This window comes from Pyxicephalus adspersus, chromosome 7, assembly GCF_032062135.1.
Source record: "Pyxicephalus adspersus chromosome 7, UCB_Pads_2.0, whole genome shotgun sequence".
Classification (NCBI taxonomy): domain Eukaryota; kingdom Metazoa; phylum Chordata; class Amphibia; order Anura; family Pyxicephalidae; genus Pyxicephalus; species Pyxicephalus adspersus.
The window spans coordinates 32636357-32649485 of NC_092864.1; the positions used below are offsets into that span (position 1 = coordinate 32636357).

At 39.2% G+C, this 13129-nt stretch overlaps 1 protein-coding gene across 3 annotated transcripts in view; it reads right to left on the bottom strand.

Annotated features, from left to right (window-relative positions):
• SPEG (striated muscle enriched protein kinase) overlaps window positions 1-13129 on the bottom strand; it is a 165175-nt gene that overhangs the window by 70117 nt on the left and 81929 nt on the right. For 2 of the 3 annotated variants that reach the window (XM_072418031.1, XM_072418032.1), the window contains exons 5-8: window positions 12080-12215; window positions 7822-9248; window positions 5284-5427; window positions 4271-4453 (exon numbers count right to left, since the gene is read on the bottom strand). In XM_072418031.1, the coding sequence (XP_072274132.1) occupies window positions 4271-4453; window positions 5284-5427; window positions 7822-9248; window positions 12080-12215 (1890 nt within the window). Of the gene's footprint in view, window positions 1-4270; window positions 4454-5283; window positions 5428-7821; window positions 9249-11902; window positions 12216-13129 lie in introns of all 3 variants that reach the window. The other variant, XM_072418030.1, reaches the window with a different exon arrangement.

Below are 13129 nucleotides of genomic sequence, written 5' to 3' on the forward strand. Positions count from 1 at the left end.
TATGGTGATATGGAGCCTAAATAGCCCTTTGTTGCGGATAGGTGAGCAGTAAGGCAAGTTTCTTACCTGTTTCCATTTTTCTTTGCTGGCCAAAACAGTCGCTCAGTGCCTTGCACAGGTGCAGCAAGCTTCAGCTCACAACCATCATTCAAATGGTAATAGTAGAGATGAGTTTGAAGGTAAGAATGTCTTGCTCTCTGGGGCCACCTCCTGTATGGCTCCATGAAACTGCAGTCTGAGCCTCAAATAATAGGCATTGCATATAATTTGGTAGAATTTTGGTGTAACATTTTTGTACATACAATATGGCTTAGTGCACTGATGGTGTTTTTTTTTTACCAGGATTCTGTTTTTCCATACTTATACCTACCTGTTTATCAGTTTATCATCCTGTGGTATTTTGTGGGAAAGCCTTGGAGGTTTTTTCTTGGTTGCTTGTACATTTGTAGATTTATTAAGTCATTGGATGTTAAGGAGTGCAATTTGCTAGCCTAACCCTGCTAATCTTCAAACTACTCCAGTAGGGTGTATTTTGCTCTAGTAGCAGCCTTTGTTAGGCGACTATAACTGTCAACAGGCGCATTTTGTAATCCTTTTTCTGTTTTCTACTTCTTTGTAGCTGCTGAGCTGACTGGCAGGAAGTCAGATAGGACATTTTATTTGTAGGTTTTGTTGGGCTATGGTTCTGCATAGGGACATATATAGGAAAGATATTTAACTTGATTTTAGTTGCTGGCTCACCTAACCTCACCTCACAGGCACGAAAGCTTCGGCACAGCATACCAGAAAGTCAGAGCATGCTTCTCTCCAGCTCAGTCCACCATGCCTCTAATAGAGGGTATGTAACAAATGATATGTCTCCATGTAACCAGGCATTTATCCCACTGACCAGCAATGTGCAATCTGCGCCTCTCAGGTCAGCTAACAATGACACCAGCTAATGTTTTGACTATTTGTAAAGGTGACATTCTTCCCACTGGCAGCAATGCATCCAGGCATTTAACCCACTGACCATCAAACAAGCGTACAGTGATCTGTAGGTGTGTGGATTGTGGCAATGGTTCCTTAGGACTCATGAGTTGTTTTTTAAGGGGCTTTTCCCATCCTTAAAGGTTTATAAAGATTTAGGTTTAGGCCATCAAGCAAAAAGAAATCTCCTGCCCATTTTAAGTCAGTCCGCAGATCACTCTACCATTGAAGTATGCTGGGTGTGTGGCACAAAGGCCTTGCCCTTCAAACTTATCTGTGTATCTTGCTTTAAAGAAGCAAATAAAGATAAGGAAGCACGACCAAGCTGCATTATGTCTGCACCAGATATTTCCCCACCTGCCTCTCAAGTACTATCTGTTCGGCAAAGGGATAAAAGCCTGGAAAAAAGCATCCCAGAAAGACAAGACACTTGGCCTCTTTCAGGCCTATTCGTCCATCCTCCAGAAGGGCAAGAGAAAGTTCACCCTGTTAAGTTACTAATAGAAAGAGGTCACTCTCTCATTCCAGAAGCAAATCAGTGGAGCACCCAGAAAGTGAATCGTGTTGGGCATGTAGCGCAAGAGCATTACCATCTAAGCGGGTGTGGGCTATATGCTTTAAAGAAGCAGGCCAAGATAAAGAAAGTGAATCACGGTTAGTAAGAAGTGGGCGTTCTTCACCTAAAGAAGTTATATCCTACATTTTAGAAGGAAAGTCAAATTATTTTAGGATCCTCTGGGTCAGTGTCCAGATGAAGACTTGAAGCAAATCTACACCGCAACAGGTCTGGTTGTTGCCCAGCAGTAGTATTAGGACTAGCGTCACGTTGTTGGGGGCAGATAAACAGGTCCTGTATGCTGCCCAGATCCTATTTGGAGGAAGGTATACCGATGATCACAGGGGGATCCAGGTGTGGCATAGACATCAGTCTCTCTTTTACATAACTGTGCAGGAGGCAAGAGTTTTCCTGTCAAGAAATTTGTTAACCCTCAGTAAATGGAACCTAAATCCTAGTTTCTGTGGTCAGATAGTCTAAAAAGAGGGTGTTGTCATACTTACCTGGAGGAGTTTACAGGAAAGAAAAATTACAGGTAAGTATGACAACTATTTTCCATTTTACTCTCCTCTGTTAGGTAAAAAACAGTCATTTTGTGCAGATGGCAAAGTATGTTGTTGCTAATGACTCTTCTTGCACATTATTGCTTAAAAAGATTCACATTTGCAATAAACATGGTGGTGGGAGAAGACAAGCTTGCAGATATTCCTATCATAAGGTAAAAAAAAAAACAAATCAAGGAGAATACCTGAGCAAGGAATGTCTTTTAGCTCCGAAGAGAAGTTACAGATCAGACAAATATGTTGCAGACACAGCAGAGGATTCTCATTGGTCCCCTGTTACCTAGCCCTAAAGTTTAAATGTGCTCCAGCTGAGATCCACAAGCCACCTGGAACCCAACAATGAACCGACTGCAGCTTGTGGCCAATAGTTTGAGATCCATTATGTTATTATTCCAGCAAAATTAATTTTTTTCTTTATATTTACAGAAAGTTTAAAGTGATACCATTTATTGGGAAAATAAAATATTAAAGGCGCAAGCTTTCAAATCTCGTTTTCTTCAGATTTACAAGGCACAGCAATGAAAATCAATCAATAATAAATTACAATGATTTTTTTTCTTGACATGCTTGAGTAGTAATGTCTATTACAAATGGTTGGGCTTTATTCTGTAGATAATAATCAAGAATTAGGAGTGTTACTGGGGTAATTTGCTTTGAGGTAGGAAGTCAAGGCACACTTAATTCTGTTTCAAATACCCATTGTTAGAAAAGCAATCAAATACAACATTTCAAATGATACACCAATTTTTCTCCTGGACACACAATCGTAGTAATGGCTGTTGTGCATTGTTGGGCTACTTTAATTGTAATCAGAGTTTTAGCTGTGCTGTTGGAGTAATTGACCATGGGAAAATAACTCTGCATCAATCAATAGCTCTCATGGCCCTCCACTATTTATTTATATTTGCTAATTTGTTTCCGGGCATAAAACCAACCAAGTTAATGTGGCTTGCAAACACTATTACCTCAGCATGATGCCTTTTATCAGGCACAAAAAAAGAAATATAGGTTGATATATTATTTCACTAATAATTTCTTGGATTAATATTTTGTCAGGACCGCCAAAAAATATCACTTTACTACAAAAGCAATCTGACTAATTAAATATACTTTTTGGGCTAATAAATAGCGCTGTAATATTTTTTTTTTTAAATGTAAAAAATAGGAATTGAAAAAAACTGAATTTGAAATAAATATTTTTAATTTCACAATATGACATCATAATATGGCACCGTTTAGCAAAAGAGGGATTAAAGAAATTGCAAATATTTTCCTATAGTTATAAGTACAGTTGTACAAGCAGATTTCCTTATGTCGCTCTGGGCCTGATTTAATAAAGCTCCCCAAGACTGGAGAAGATAAGACTATCATGGGAGAATCTGAGGAATCCAACAAACCTATAATATATTTCTTAAAAATAATTCTACAGAATGTAAATTGTTGTTGAGAGAAGGAGGCCTGGTAATATAACTGGGAACACATGCAAGCAAGTGAGTGTTTCACCTCCCTGCTATGTCCTCCATGGCATTCCTGCCAAGGGGCACTCTTTGCATCTGAAGGAAAAGAAGTTTAATCTCCGGATAAGGAAGGGATTCTTCACTATAAGGTCTGTGAAACTGTGGAATCGGCTCCCTCAGGAAGTAGTTTCAGCAAGTTCTATACATCCCTATTTAATGTACAGCGCTGCGTAATATGTTGGCGCTATATAAATCCTGTTTACTAATAATAATAATAATAATAATAATAATTACTTTAAGAAAAAGCTGGATGAATTCTAGAAGCACATATTATAACTGGGTATTAAAGCTTTAAAGTAAAGATAACAGAGACAGTTAATCCAGGGAACATCTGATTGGCTCACAGGATCAGGAAGGAATTTTTTTCCCCAGTTGAAGCAAATTGAACCAGGGTTTTTTTTTGCCTTCTCCTGGATTTCCTATGTCTGTAGGGTTTTATCTGGGGTATGTTTATTTCCCTAGTGGTTGATATTGATAGACTTTTGTCATCCTTACTAACTATGTTAAGGTCCCGGATGTTTACATCACCCAAACAGATTTTGCTCTTATTCACCCATTTCATTTTTACACTAACTAAACTAGGCAATGCTACCTATGGCTATAGTCCGCTTATGAATATATTTGTTGTAATATCATCTAATAATACCATATTGAGCTGTAGTTACCTGGTTTTACTGTCAGGGCTCCACAGCTGCTGGCTTCACCCACTTCATTACGTGCCGTCACGGTGTAGATTCCAGAGTCAGAAGGCAGTGCCCAGCGTAGTAGCAATGAGTGTCTCTCGCCATCCGCCCGGATCTGATGTGTAACACCGTTTTTGAGTAATATGCGATCTTTTCTCCATAACACTGCAAAAACAAATTAGTATTTATATTATGTTATAAAATACAAATATTATTTGATATTAAAAAATCAAAAGCCAGTTGGCATTGCAAAATGCTGAACCAACAGACATGTTATTCTTCAGCTATGGTGTGCACAATCTGCATCTGGCAATGTAATTATGTATTGGGAAATGGTTGTTATGGTATACAGAGGCAGTGTGCCCATAGGGTGGTAGCATTCACAGGCTTTTTAATAACGTGTACAACCACTGTAATACACCAGCCTATGGGTATGCTATCCAAGGACACTGTTATCAAAGGTATGGTAACATTTAAACAGAGACCCACACAAAGCAATGATATTTATTATACATTTGTGTAGAAAGGTCTGATCATGTATAAAAGTTTTCAAGTACTGATGCATTGTATGAACAAGATACTAATGGAATTTACTGAAATTCCTAAAATGACCTACCTGAAGGAACTTAAACAGATGAATGCAGCTGAACTCAAGGCAGATATATTAGGCACAATTACAGCTCTGTATTATTATTACAGTCTCATTTTGTTTTGTTTTGTTTGATTTTGTTTTTTAAATACAGACTGTATAAGAACGTGAATCTGGCCTATCAGCCTCATGCAGTCCAATCAGTTGTGCATCAATGCATGGAGCATGGTTATATGGGTAGGTTGAAGGCTGATCCTACCTTGTCAGATGCACCCAGTCCACATGCATTGCAAATCATAGCTGGTCACAGTGATCTCTGTCTTTGTCCATACTAACTATTCAGAACAGATTCCTCCAATACGTGAAATAATTGTATAACATTTGTTGCTATATATAAGTTTCTTACCTTCTGCTGCTGGATTGGCTGATATAACGCATTTTAACAAAACTTCTGAGCCAGCATTGACCAGGGCACTTTGTAAGGGGATTTCAAATACAGGGGGCTCTCGAGGATCTTCTTCCGCGGATACGTAGGAATCATCCGATGATTCTGAAAAGCATGGAAACAATGTCAGTTATAAGAAACAGATGGTGATGCAGTAAAATGTATGAAATGCTTGGTATTAGTATAAACAGCATGTATAGGATTATTCTTACTTTATTTTGTCTGTTACTAAAAAAGTAATTTATAGAGGAATGGGGGCACTAGTTTATTGTTTTGAAAAAAAAAAAGTTAACTTAGCATTGGCTGGATTCCTCTTATTTAAAACCAAAGATTTGCTGGGCGAATCAAAATCATACCAGATCAAATGGCCACCAAATTCTATATTTACAGTAGCATCCTCCCCTTCTACCTGTGTAAGTGACGGGCGAACTTGCCCACATTCAATTATTAAATTATACATAGGATGACAAACAAACCAGATGGTAAAAATATGTAAATATGCCCCTTTTCTTTCATTCTGCTGTCCAGTGTATAGGGTCTCTTAGGCCTTCCCCCATTCAAAAACCCATCCAAATACCAATCTTATTGTTTTGATAAAAGTGCTCTATATATATATATATATATATATATATATATATATATACTAGCTGATTACCCGGGTTTTTATTTACTGCAATCCTATATTATACAGGAAAATGAATAAAATAAAGCTAAAGTGATTTTATTGTCTGCAGTGTTGTTTAATTTTTTTGCCTTTGATTGCACTCGCCTAATTGCCTTACGTTTTCTCTAATGCATAACAGGCCAGAAATTTGTAAAGGAGTCCAAAAAAAGGTATGTAAGGTATGTAACCAAAAGGCACACTGTGGCTGAGCAATACATACACACATACATACATGCATGCAAATATACCTCTGACATATACCACAGCGCTTTAGAAAGATCAGCAGTGCACTCACATGAGTCTGAGTCATATGTCTAGCAATTTTGGTTTAAATGTCTCGATGCGCTTCAGAGTGATGGTGGAACACAGCAAGTTTGGTTGAAATGTCTCCCTGCATTTTCTAGTGATGACATACACACATACATACATATATACATACATACATACAAATATAGCTCTGACATTTAGCACAGCGCTGTACAAAGATGACTGGTGCACTCACATGAGTCTCAGTCATATATATAGCAAGTTTGGATGAAATTTCTCCATGCATTTTTGAGTGATGGTGGAACATTCACACATACATACACACACACACACACACACACATACATATATACTTTCAATTACATATATATATATATATATATATAGAGAGAGAGAGAGAGAGAGAGAGATTTATAAAGCTCTGACATATACCATAGTGCTGTACAATGAAACTCTGAGCTAGATCCAACAGTCTCTGTGCAGAGGAGGTGACACTCCAATATCCCCCCACAGTCACACTTTATTATTATACATTTATATACCTCTGACGTATACCCCAGCACTGTACAAAGATCAGGGGTGTCATATGTCTAGCAAGTTTGGTTTAAATGTCTCTATGCGTTTCCGAGTGATGGTGGAACATAGCAAGTTTGGTTGAAATGTCTCCATGCGTTTCCTAGTGATCACCAAATATACCTCTGACATATACCACAGCGCTGTACAAAGATCAGCGGTACACTTACATGAGTATGAGTCATATGTCTAGCATGTTTGGTTGAAATGTGTCAATGCGTTTCCAGTGATGGTGGAACATAGCAAGTTTGGTTGAAATGTCTCCATGCGTTTCCTAGTGATGACATACACACACACACACATACATACATACATACGTACAAATATAGCTCTGACATATTTCACAGCACTGTACAAAGATGACTGGTGCACTCACGTGAGTCTGAGACATGTGTATAGCAAGTTTGGTTGACATGTCTCTATGCGTTTCCCAGTGATGACATACATACATACATACATACATACATACGTACAAATATAGCTCTGACATATTTCACAGCGCTGTACAAAGATGACTGGTGCACTCAAATTAGCCTCAGTCATATGTACATCAAGTTTGGATGAAATGTCTCCATGCGTTTTCAAGTGATGGTGGAACATACGCACACATATACATACATACATACATCCAATTTCATATATATAGATATACTGTATACGTATATATATATATATATATATATATATATATATACACATCTTATACATATCTTATATATATGTGTATGTGTCTTCTGGCACCAAAATCTGTCAGAGAATCCTAGGTTAAAACCTGTCTATAAGCTAAAATGCACCTGCTTCATGACAGATGATGGTAAGCTGAATCACCCACCACCTATTGTCATCATTAGGTATCCCCAATATCTCCACACACGTGCTTGTTTCTAGTTTCACCTGCTTTGGAATTTCAGTTCTAAATTTTGTTATTTTAAAGAACTCATAAATTATAAATATACATTTATTATACTGTATTTTGCTCCCTTTTAATAAAGTACCTAGTTCTGGCGACATGACCCTATGCCGGCGACTCTTTCCTTTGCTTTTGGATGTTTTGCTGCTTTTTCCACTAGTGTGTGAGTCACTGTGCTTTTTGGTTTGCCCCCCACCCTTCCCTTGTGGGGCTTGACTTCTTTTGGTAGGTTCAGGTGGCACAGCCCATGGAAGGTATCTTGTCTCTCCTCTTGTGGCTGCACTCAAAGTTCCCTTTTCCCGCCCTATCCCTCTGTGTGCTATCTCCAGAGCTGGTGGAGCATGTGTGCTGGGTGGTGGGGGTTCACTTCCCCGGTCTGGAACTCGCCGATGCCTGGAATCTGTAACATCCTGTTTTGGCATCTGCGCATGGCCCATGACTGGTTTTGGAGCAATGATATTGACTTTTGGAGGTGCTTGTGACATCAGGCGGGTTTCCGTTTGCTTAACTACTTCATGGTGAATAACTGAACCATTGGATGATTTTTCTGGCACTAAATTTGTCTGGCTTATGACTCCCCGAGGTTCCTTTTCTTGTGAAATTTGGTTGGCGGTGGCATAGCTTCGTACAAGAGGCTTCTGGGCAGTGACCATAGTTGCTGGCTTTTGTTCCTGAATTTCAGGTGGCTTAGAGTCTTTAAGCACTTGGGTTGAAGCAGAATCCAGATCAGGTTGGCTAGAAAGCGATGACTGTGATTTGCGTGTTAAGTCCTGTGATGACCGGATTAATTGTTGCTGAGACACAGTTCGCTTGATTCGAGAGAGCTCTTGGGAGAACCTTGCCTCAATGTCGCTTATTCGACCAGAGAAGGCTCCCCGATCATCTAATGAGGATGTCTTGTATCTCAGTGAGGGACACCTTAAAGTATAACCTCCAATTTCTGATCTTACACCATCCCTTAGGTCATCTCTTAGCTCCTCAGTGGAGGACTCCAAGCCAGCACCCAGTCCATCCGCCCCTGGTTGGTCAAAAGACCTTGTCTTACGTAGTGGCAACCATGACTGCACAGGAAAAGGACTATCTGTTTGATCCAAACTTTTCCTTCTTTCTTCTAGGCAGCGCAATTTGTCAAAAATTTTCGAGCCAGAACGGACCAGCTTTGGAGATGCCCGCAAGATGGACACTCTTCCTGAAGATTCACTTACGGGTGTCTGAGGGCGAGACTCTTGACCACTGACCTGAGAGCCGGCTGAGGACTTTGGCCTCTTAACCTTCTCCTCAAATTCCTCAGCCACTGCATCTTGGTACTGTGAAGGCATCTGGGTTTTCTTTCGGGGTGTCAGAGGTGTGGATTGGCCACGGCTACTTGATATAGGATTGGCAGATGGCCTTTGGCTTAGACGGGGAGAAGGGGGAGGTAGAATAGGAGTTCTGGGACTCTGAAGAGGTCGGGGGGAATCTTGGATGGCACCATTGATACTGCCTCGCCTCAACCCCCCTTCTGGTAAAAAGCTGCAAGGGAAAATAAAGATTCAGTATCTCTTTAAATCCATTTTCTTAAATATAACTTAAAGGGAGCCTGTCAAGAAATAAAATATGTGAGCTGCCATTGCTGCATTGCGGGTTTAGGTGCATGCTTGGGATATTTCATTCTTGCTTCACTATTTAGTTAATCATTGACCCTCAAGCATGCAGTCAGAGAGCTTGCTACTCCTGTCCTGTCCACTAAAGGTGAGGATTACAGAATCTTTACTTTCATGTTAAAACACACTGGCAGCTCTCATATTCCTACCCTGACATGTTCACTTTAAATTCGATAAAGCTAAACTCCATGCAGATTAAAAAAAGAAACAAATTAAAAGCTCTGTATTCACTAACTTTCTCAAATGTTTGTTCAAACTGACTTAGTGTTAGCTGTTTGCAGTCTATGTCTGTGAAGCAAAAGTCATACAGGGAAAGACAGGAGCTTGATAGGCCAATCATCTTTGCAAAGGTAAAAGGTGAATGCTAAAAGTTTGAGAGATCAGGGTGATAGACAGCTTAGCCCCTCAGTATGCTGTTTCTGTTTACACCGTCCAATCATAGTTTGGGGGAGGGACTAGACTTGTATATATTTCTGAACTACATTGGAGAAAAGTCAGGTCTTCTCTAAGGCAGGGCTGCACTGTGCACCAGAGCTGTGCAAATCTTAAAACTTAGAACAGAAATGTGTATCATTTTGCATAAAAAAACATCTGCCATTCATATATTTCAGCTGTGTAATTAGCTGTGTGGTTGGAGTTCAGCTTTAACCTTTATATTATTTAGTAATATTAGAGTTATTAACTAACAATGTGGGCCCCTTTTTGTACACCATAGCAACCAACTAACTTTGACCTATATAGTAAAGATTAGTTAATGAAAGTTAATAGATAGCTGGTTACTATGGTGTACTTAAAAATTATGCATACATGAAATGTCTGTTAATAGGGATGGATGAGTATGTTAGTATTTGGATAATTAGCAGATTTGTCTAGACTGCAGTTTAGTTAACTGGCTGAATGATATATTTCATTATAGTATTAACCAAGCAAAGTGTGATGTTAAATTGATGAAGATTATAAACAAGTCAACTGTACCTCTAGTATATATGTAACAAATGCATGCAAAACATAAAGAACATATTGGTTTGTCAGCGTTTATCTATTTGTTGGAGTATGATCTCTGCTGCAATGGACTGTAGTAGGACCAGTAAGGGTGGTATACTGGAGCCCCAGATACCAGTAGGACCTATGGAGATGCTAAAAAATGTGAATAAACTAAAATATTTTAAGTTTTGGTGGCAATGGTAGATTTTGTCATGCTTTCAATAAGGACTTTTTAACAATCATCTATGTAGACACATTCCTTGTACTTGGAACAAAGCAGGATCAAAGCAGGCACATTCCTTGGGGCCCAATGCAGGGGAAGAAGAAAAAACAATTGAAGGAGAAGGGTGCAAATCTGAAATGTCAAGCCAACAGCATTGTTTTGCAGCTCATTCACAGAGAGCCACCCATTAAGTGTGCTTCTTATAGGTAAAGAGCAGTCAATGACTGTCATGGAGTTCTGATGATTGGGGAGAGCCATGTTGTCCACAGGTGAAATCCACAGGGTTGGGTTGTCAGTGAACCACTGAGATGATAAAAATGGCATAAAACAGTAAGCAATGCACCGGCAATGGAGCTTTATTTAGTCAATTAGCATTTTTTAAGAATGTGGAGAAGGGAAATTTCACAAATCAAAAATAGAATTTTAAAAAAAAAGGATCAGTTGTGGTAACTACCCAAATGTATACTTTTGTCACCAGTGGTCCTATTTATGCTAATAGAAATCCTCAATAGACTCTAAAAGCATCTATGGAAAAGCAGAAACTAATTGCAAAACAGTATGAGCTGTCATTTGAAAATTCCACCAGGCATCCTAAGCAGGGTAGGAGCTGGTGGCACTGGAAGTCAACCATATATAAGGCAATAAATATAAGCCGGAAACAGCCATTTTCCTAGAGGCCCTTTGGGAATCTGAAGTGCCAAATGTAAAATATACATTCGGATCCCTTTCTCTCTGCTTTGCAATGCCGTATGTAAATAAAGTACAGGATGATCAGGCCAATGTGTGGTGGTGAAGATTTATATTTTTTTTTATAATTTCATGGTGTTACAATCCAACAATTCACTACAGCACTCTGAATGAATGGTGGAACCATCTCTGTATTTTACAGGACTGTCTGATGAGAATTACAAATCCTTTAAAAGTTTAAACAGTTCCAAATATATACAACTGGTTATATGTGTGTGTTTAATTGTTTGCCTGGAGTTCAGATTTAAGTTGTCATTTTTATGTGTAATTTCTAATCAATAAACAAGATGAACAGGATAGATAGTGGGACGGAATTACAAAAATGGACATGCAAGGGAATTCACACAAAATATAATGGTAACACAACAGAAGAGGACACAATGCAAAGAGGCAGAGGGTCAGCCTGGGAATCACTAAAATGGAGAAAAAAAGAATCTGGAGAAAAAGAAAAATAAATGAAAATATGAATAGGATGAAAACTGAAAAATTAAAATAATAAGCTTTGAAAATGACCATAATGGTAAGGGCAGAGGGTGATGATGCTTCCATAGAGCACATGGGTTACTTACACCCGGATGGCACAAGATCTGCCCCGGTAGAGGCTGAAGGCGCTGCTATACAGGTCGCTGAACCCTGACAGGCTGACCTCTGACCCCCAGACACTGTCTAGATGATTGTTGCTGGAAGCTGGGATTAGGGGCTCTACCCCCAGATGGCGAGCCCCCACTCCCTGAACGAAGCCTTGCCTGGCATTCTTGGAGTCCCTCTCTACTACCGTTTGTTGACTGCCTGACCAGTCTGAGAACTCATCTGTCTGTGACAGTCCAGTCAGCGTGCTAGGAGTGGTATGTAGTGAGCTAGCCAGCAGTGTGTCTGAGTCCCCTAAAAGAAAGAAAAGGGAGGTAATTAACACAAAGCAATTACATGCAAGCAATAGGTGAGCCACTAATTCAATCCAGCAAACACTGCAGCTCTGTAATTATCTAAGACTTCATATGGTTTACCTTCCTGCACCTGTATACTTGTGACTTTTACATTCTTCTATTTCCGTATTATCCATAGTAACATAGTAGGTTAGGTTTAAAAAAGTCCATCAAGTTCAACCACTGGGGAAATAAACATATCTCAGATATAAAACCCTATAAGACATAGTTGGTCCAGAAGAAGGCAAAAAACCCTGGTACAATTTGCTTCAACAGGGGAAAAAATTCCTTCCTGATTCCATGAGGCAATCAGATGATCCCTGGATCAAGGGTATCTGTTATTTTTGCTTTAATACCCAGTTATATTCTGTGCTTCTAGAAAAACATCTAGCTTTTTCTTAAAGCAATCTATAGTAGTTGCTGAAACTACTTCCTGAGGGAGCCGATTCAACATTTTCACAGACCTTACAGTGAGCTTAAAGTTCTTTTCCTCAAGACGCAAAGAGTGCCTTCTTGTTCTTTGTAATGATCTCAAAGTTAATAATGGGGAACAGAGTTCTCTATATGGACCATTTATATATTTATACAGGGTGATCATATCCTCCCTTAAACGTCTCTTCCTAAGGTAGAATAGATTCAGTTCAGCTAATCTCTCCTCATAGCTGAGCTCCTCCATTCCATTTATTAGTTTAGTTGCCCTTCTCTGCACTCTCTCCAATTCCACAATGTCCTTTTTGTGAACTAGTGCCCAAAACTGGACTGCATATTCCAGATGTGGTCTAACCAATGCTTTGTACAGGGGCAGGATAATGTCTCCATCTCTGCAGTCTATTCCTCTTTTAATACAAGAAAGTACTTTGCTAGCTTTAGATA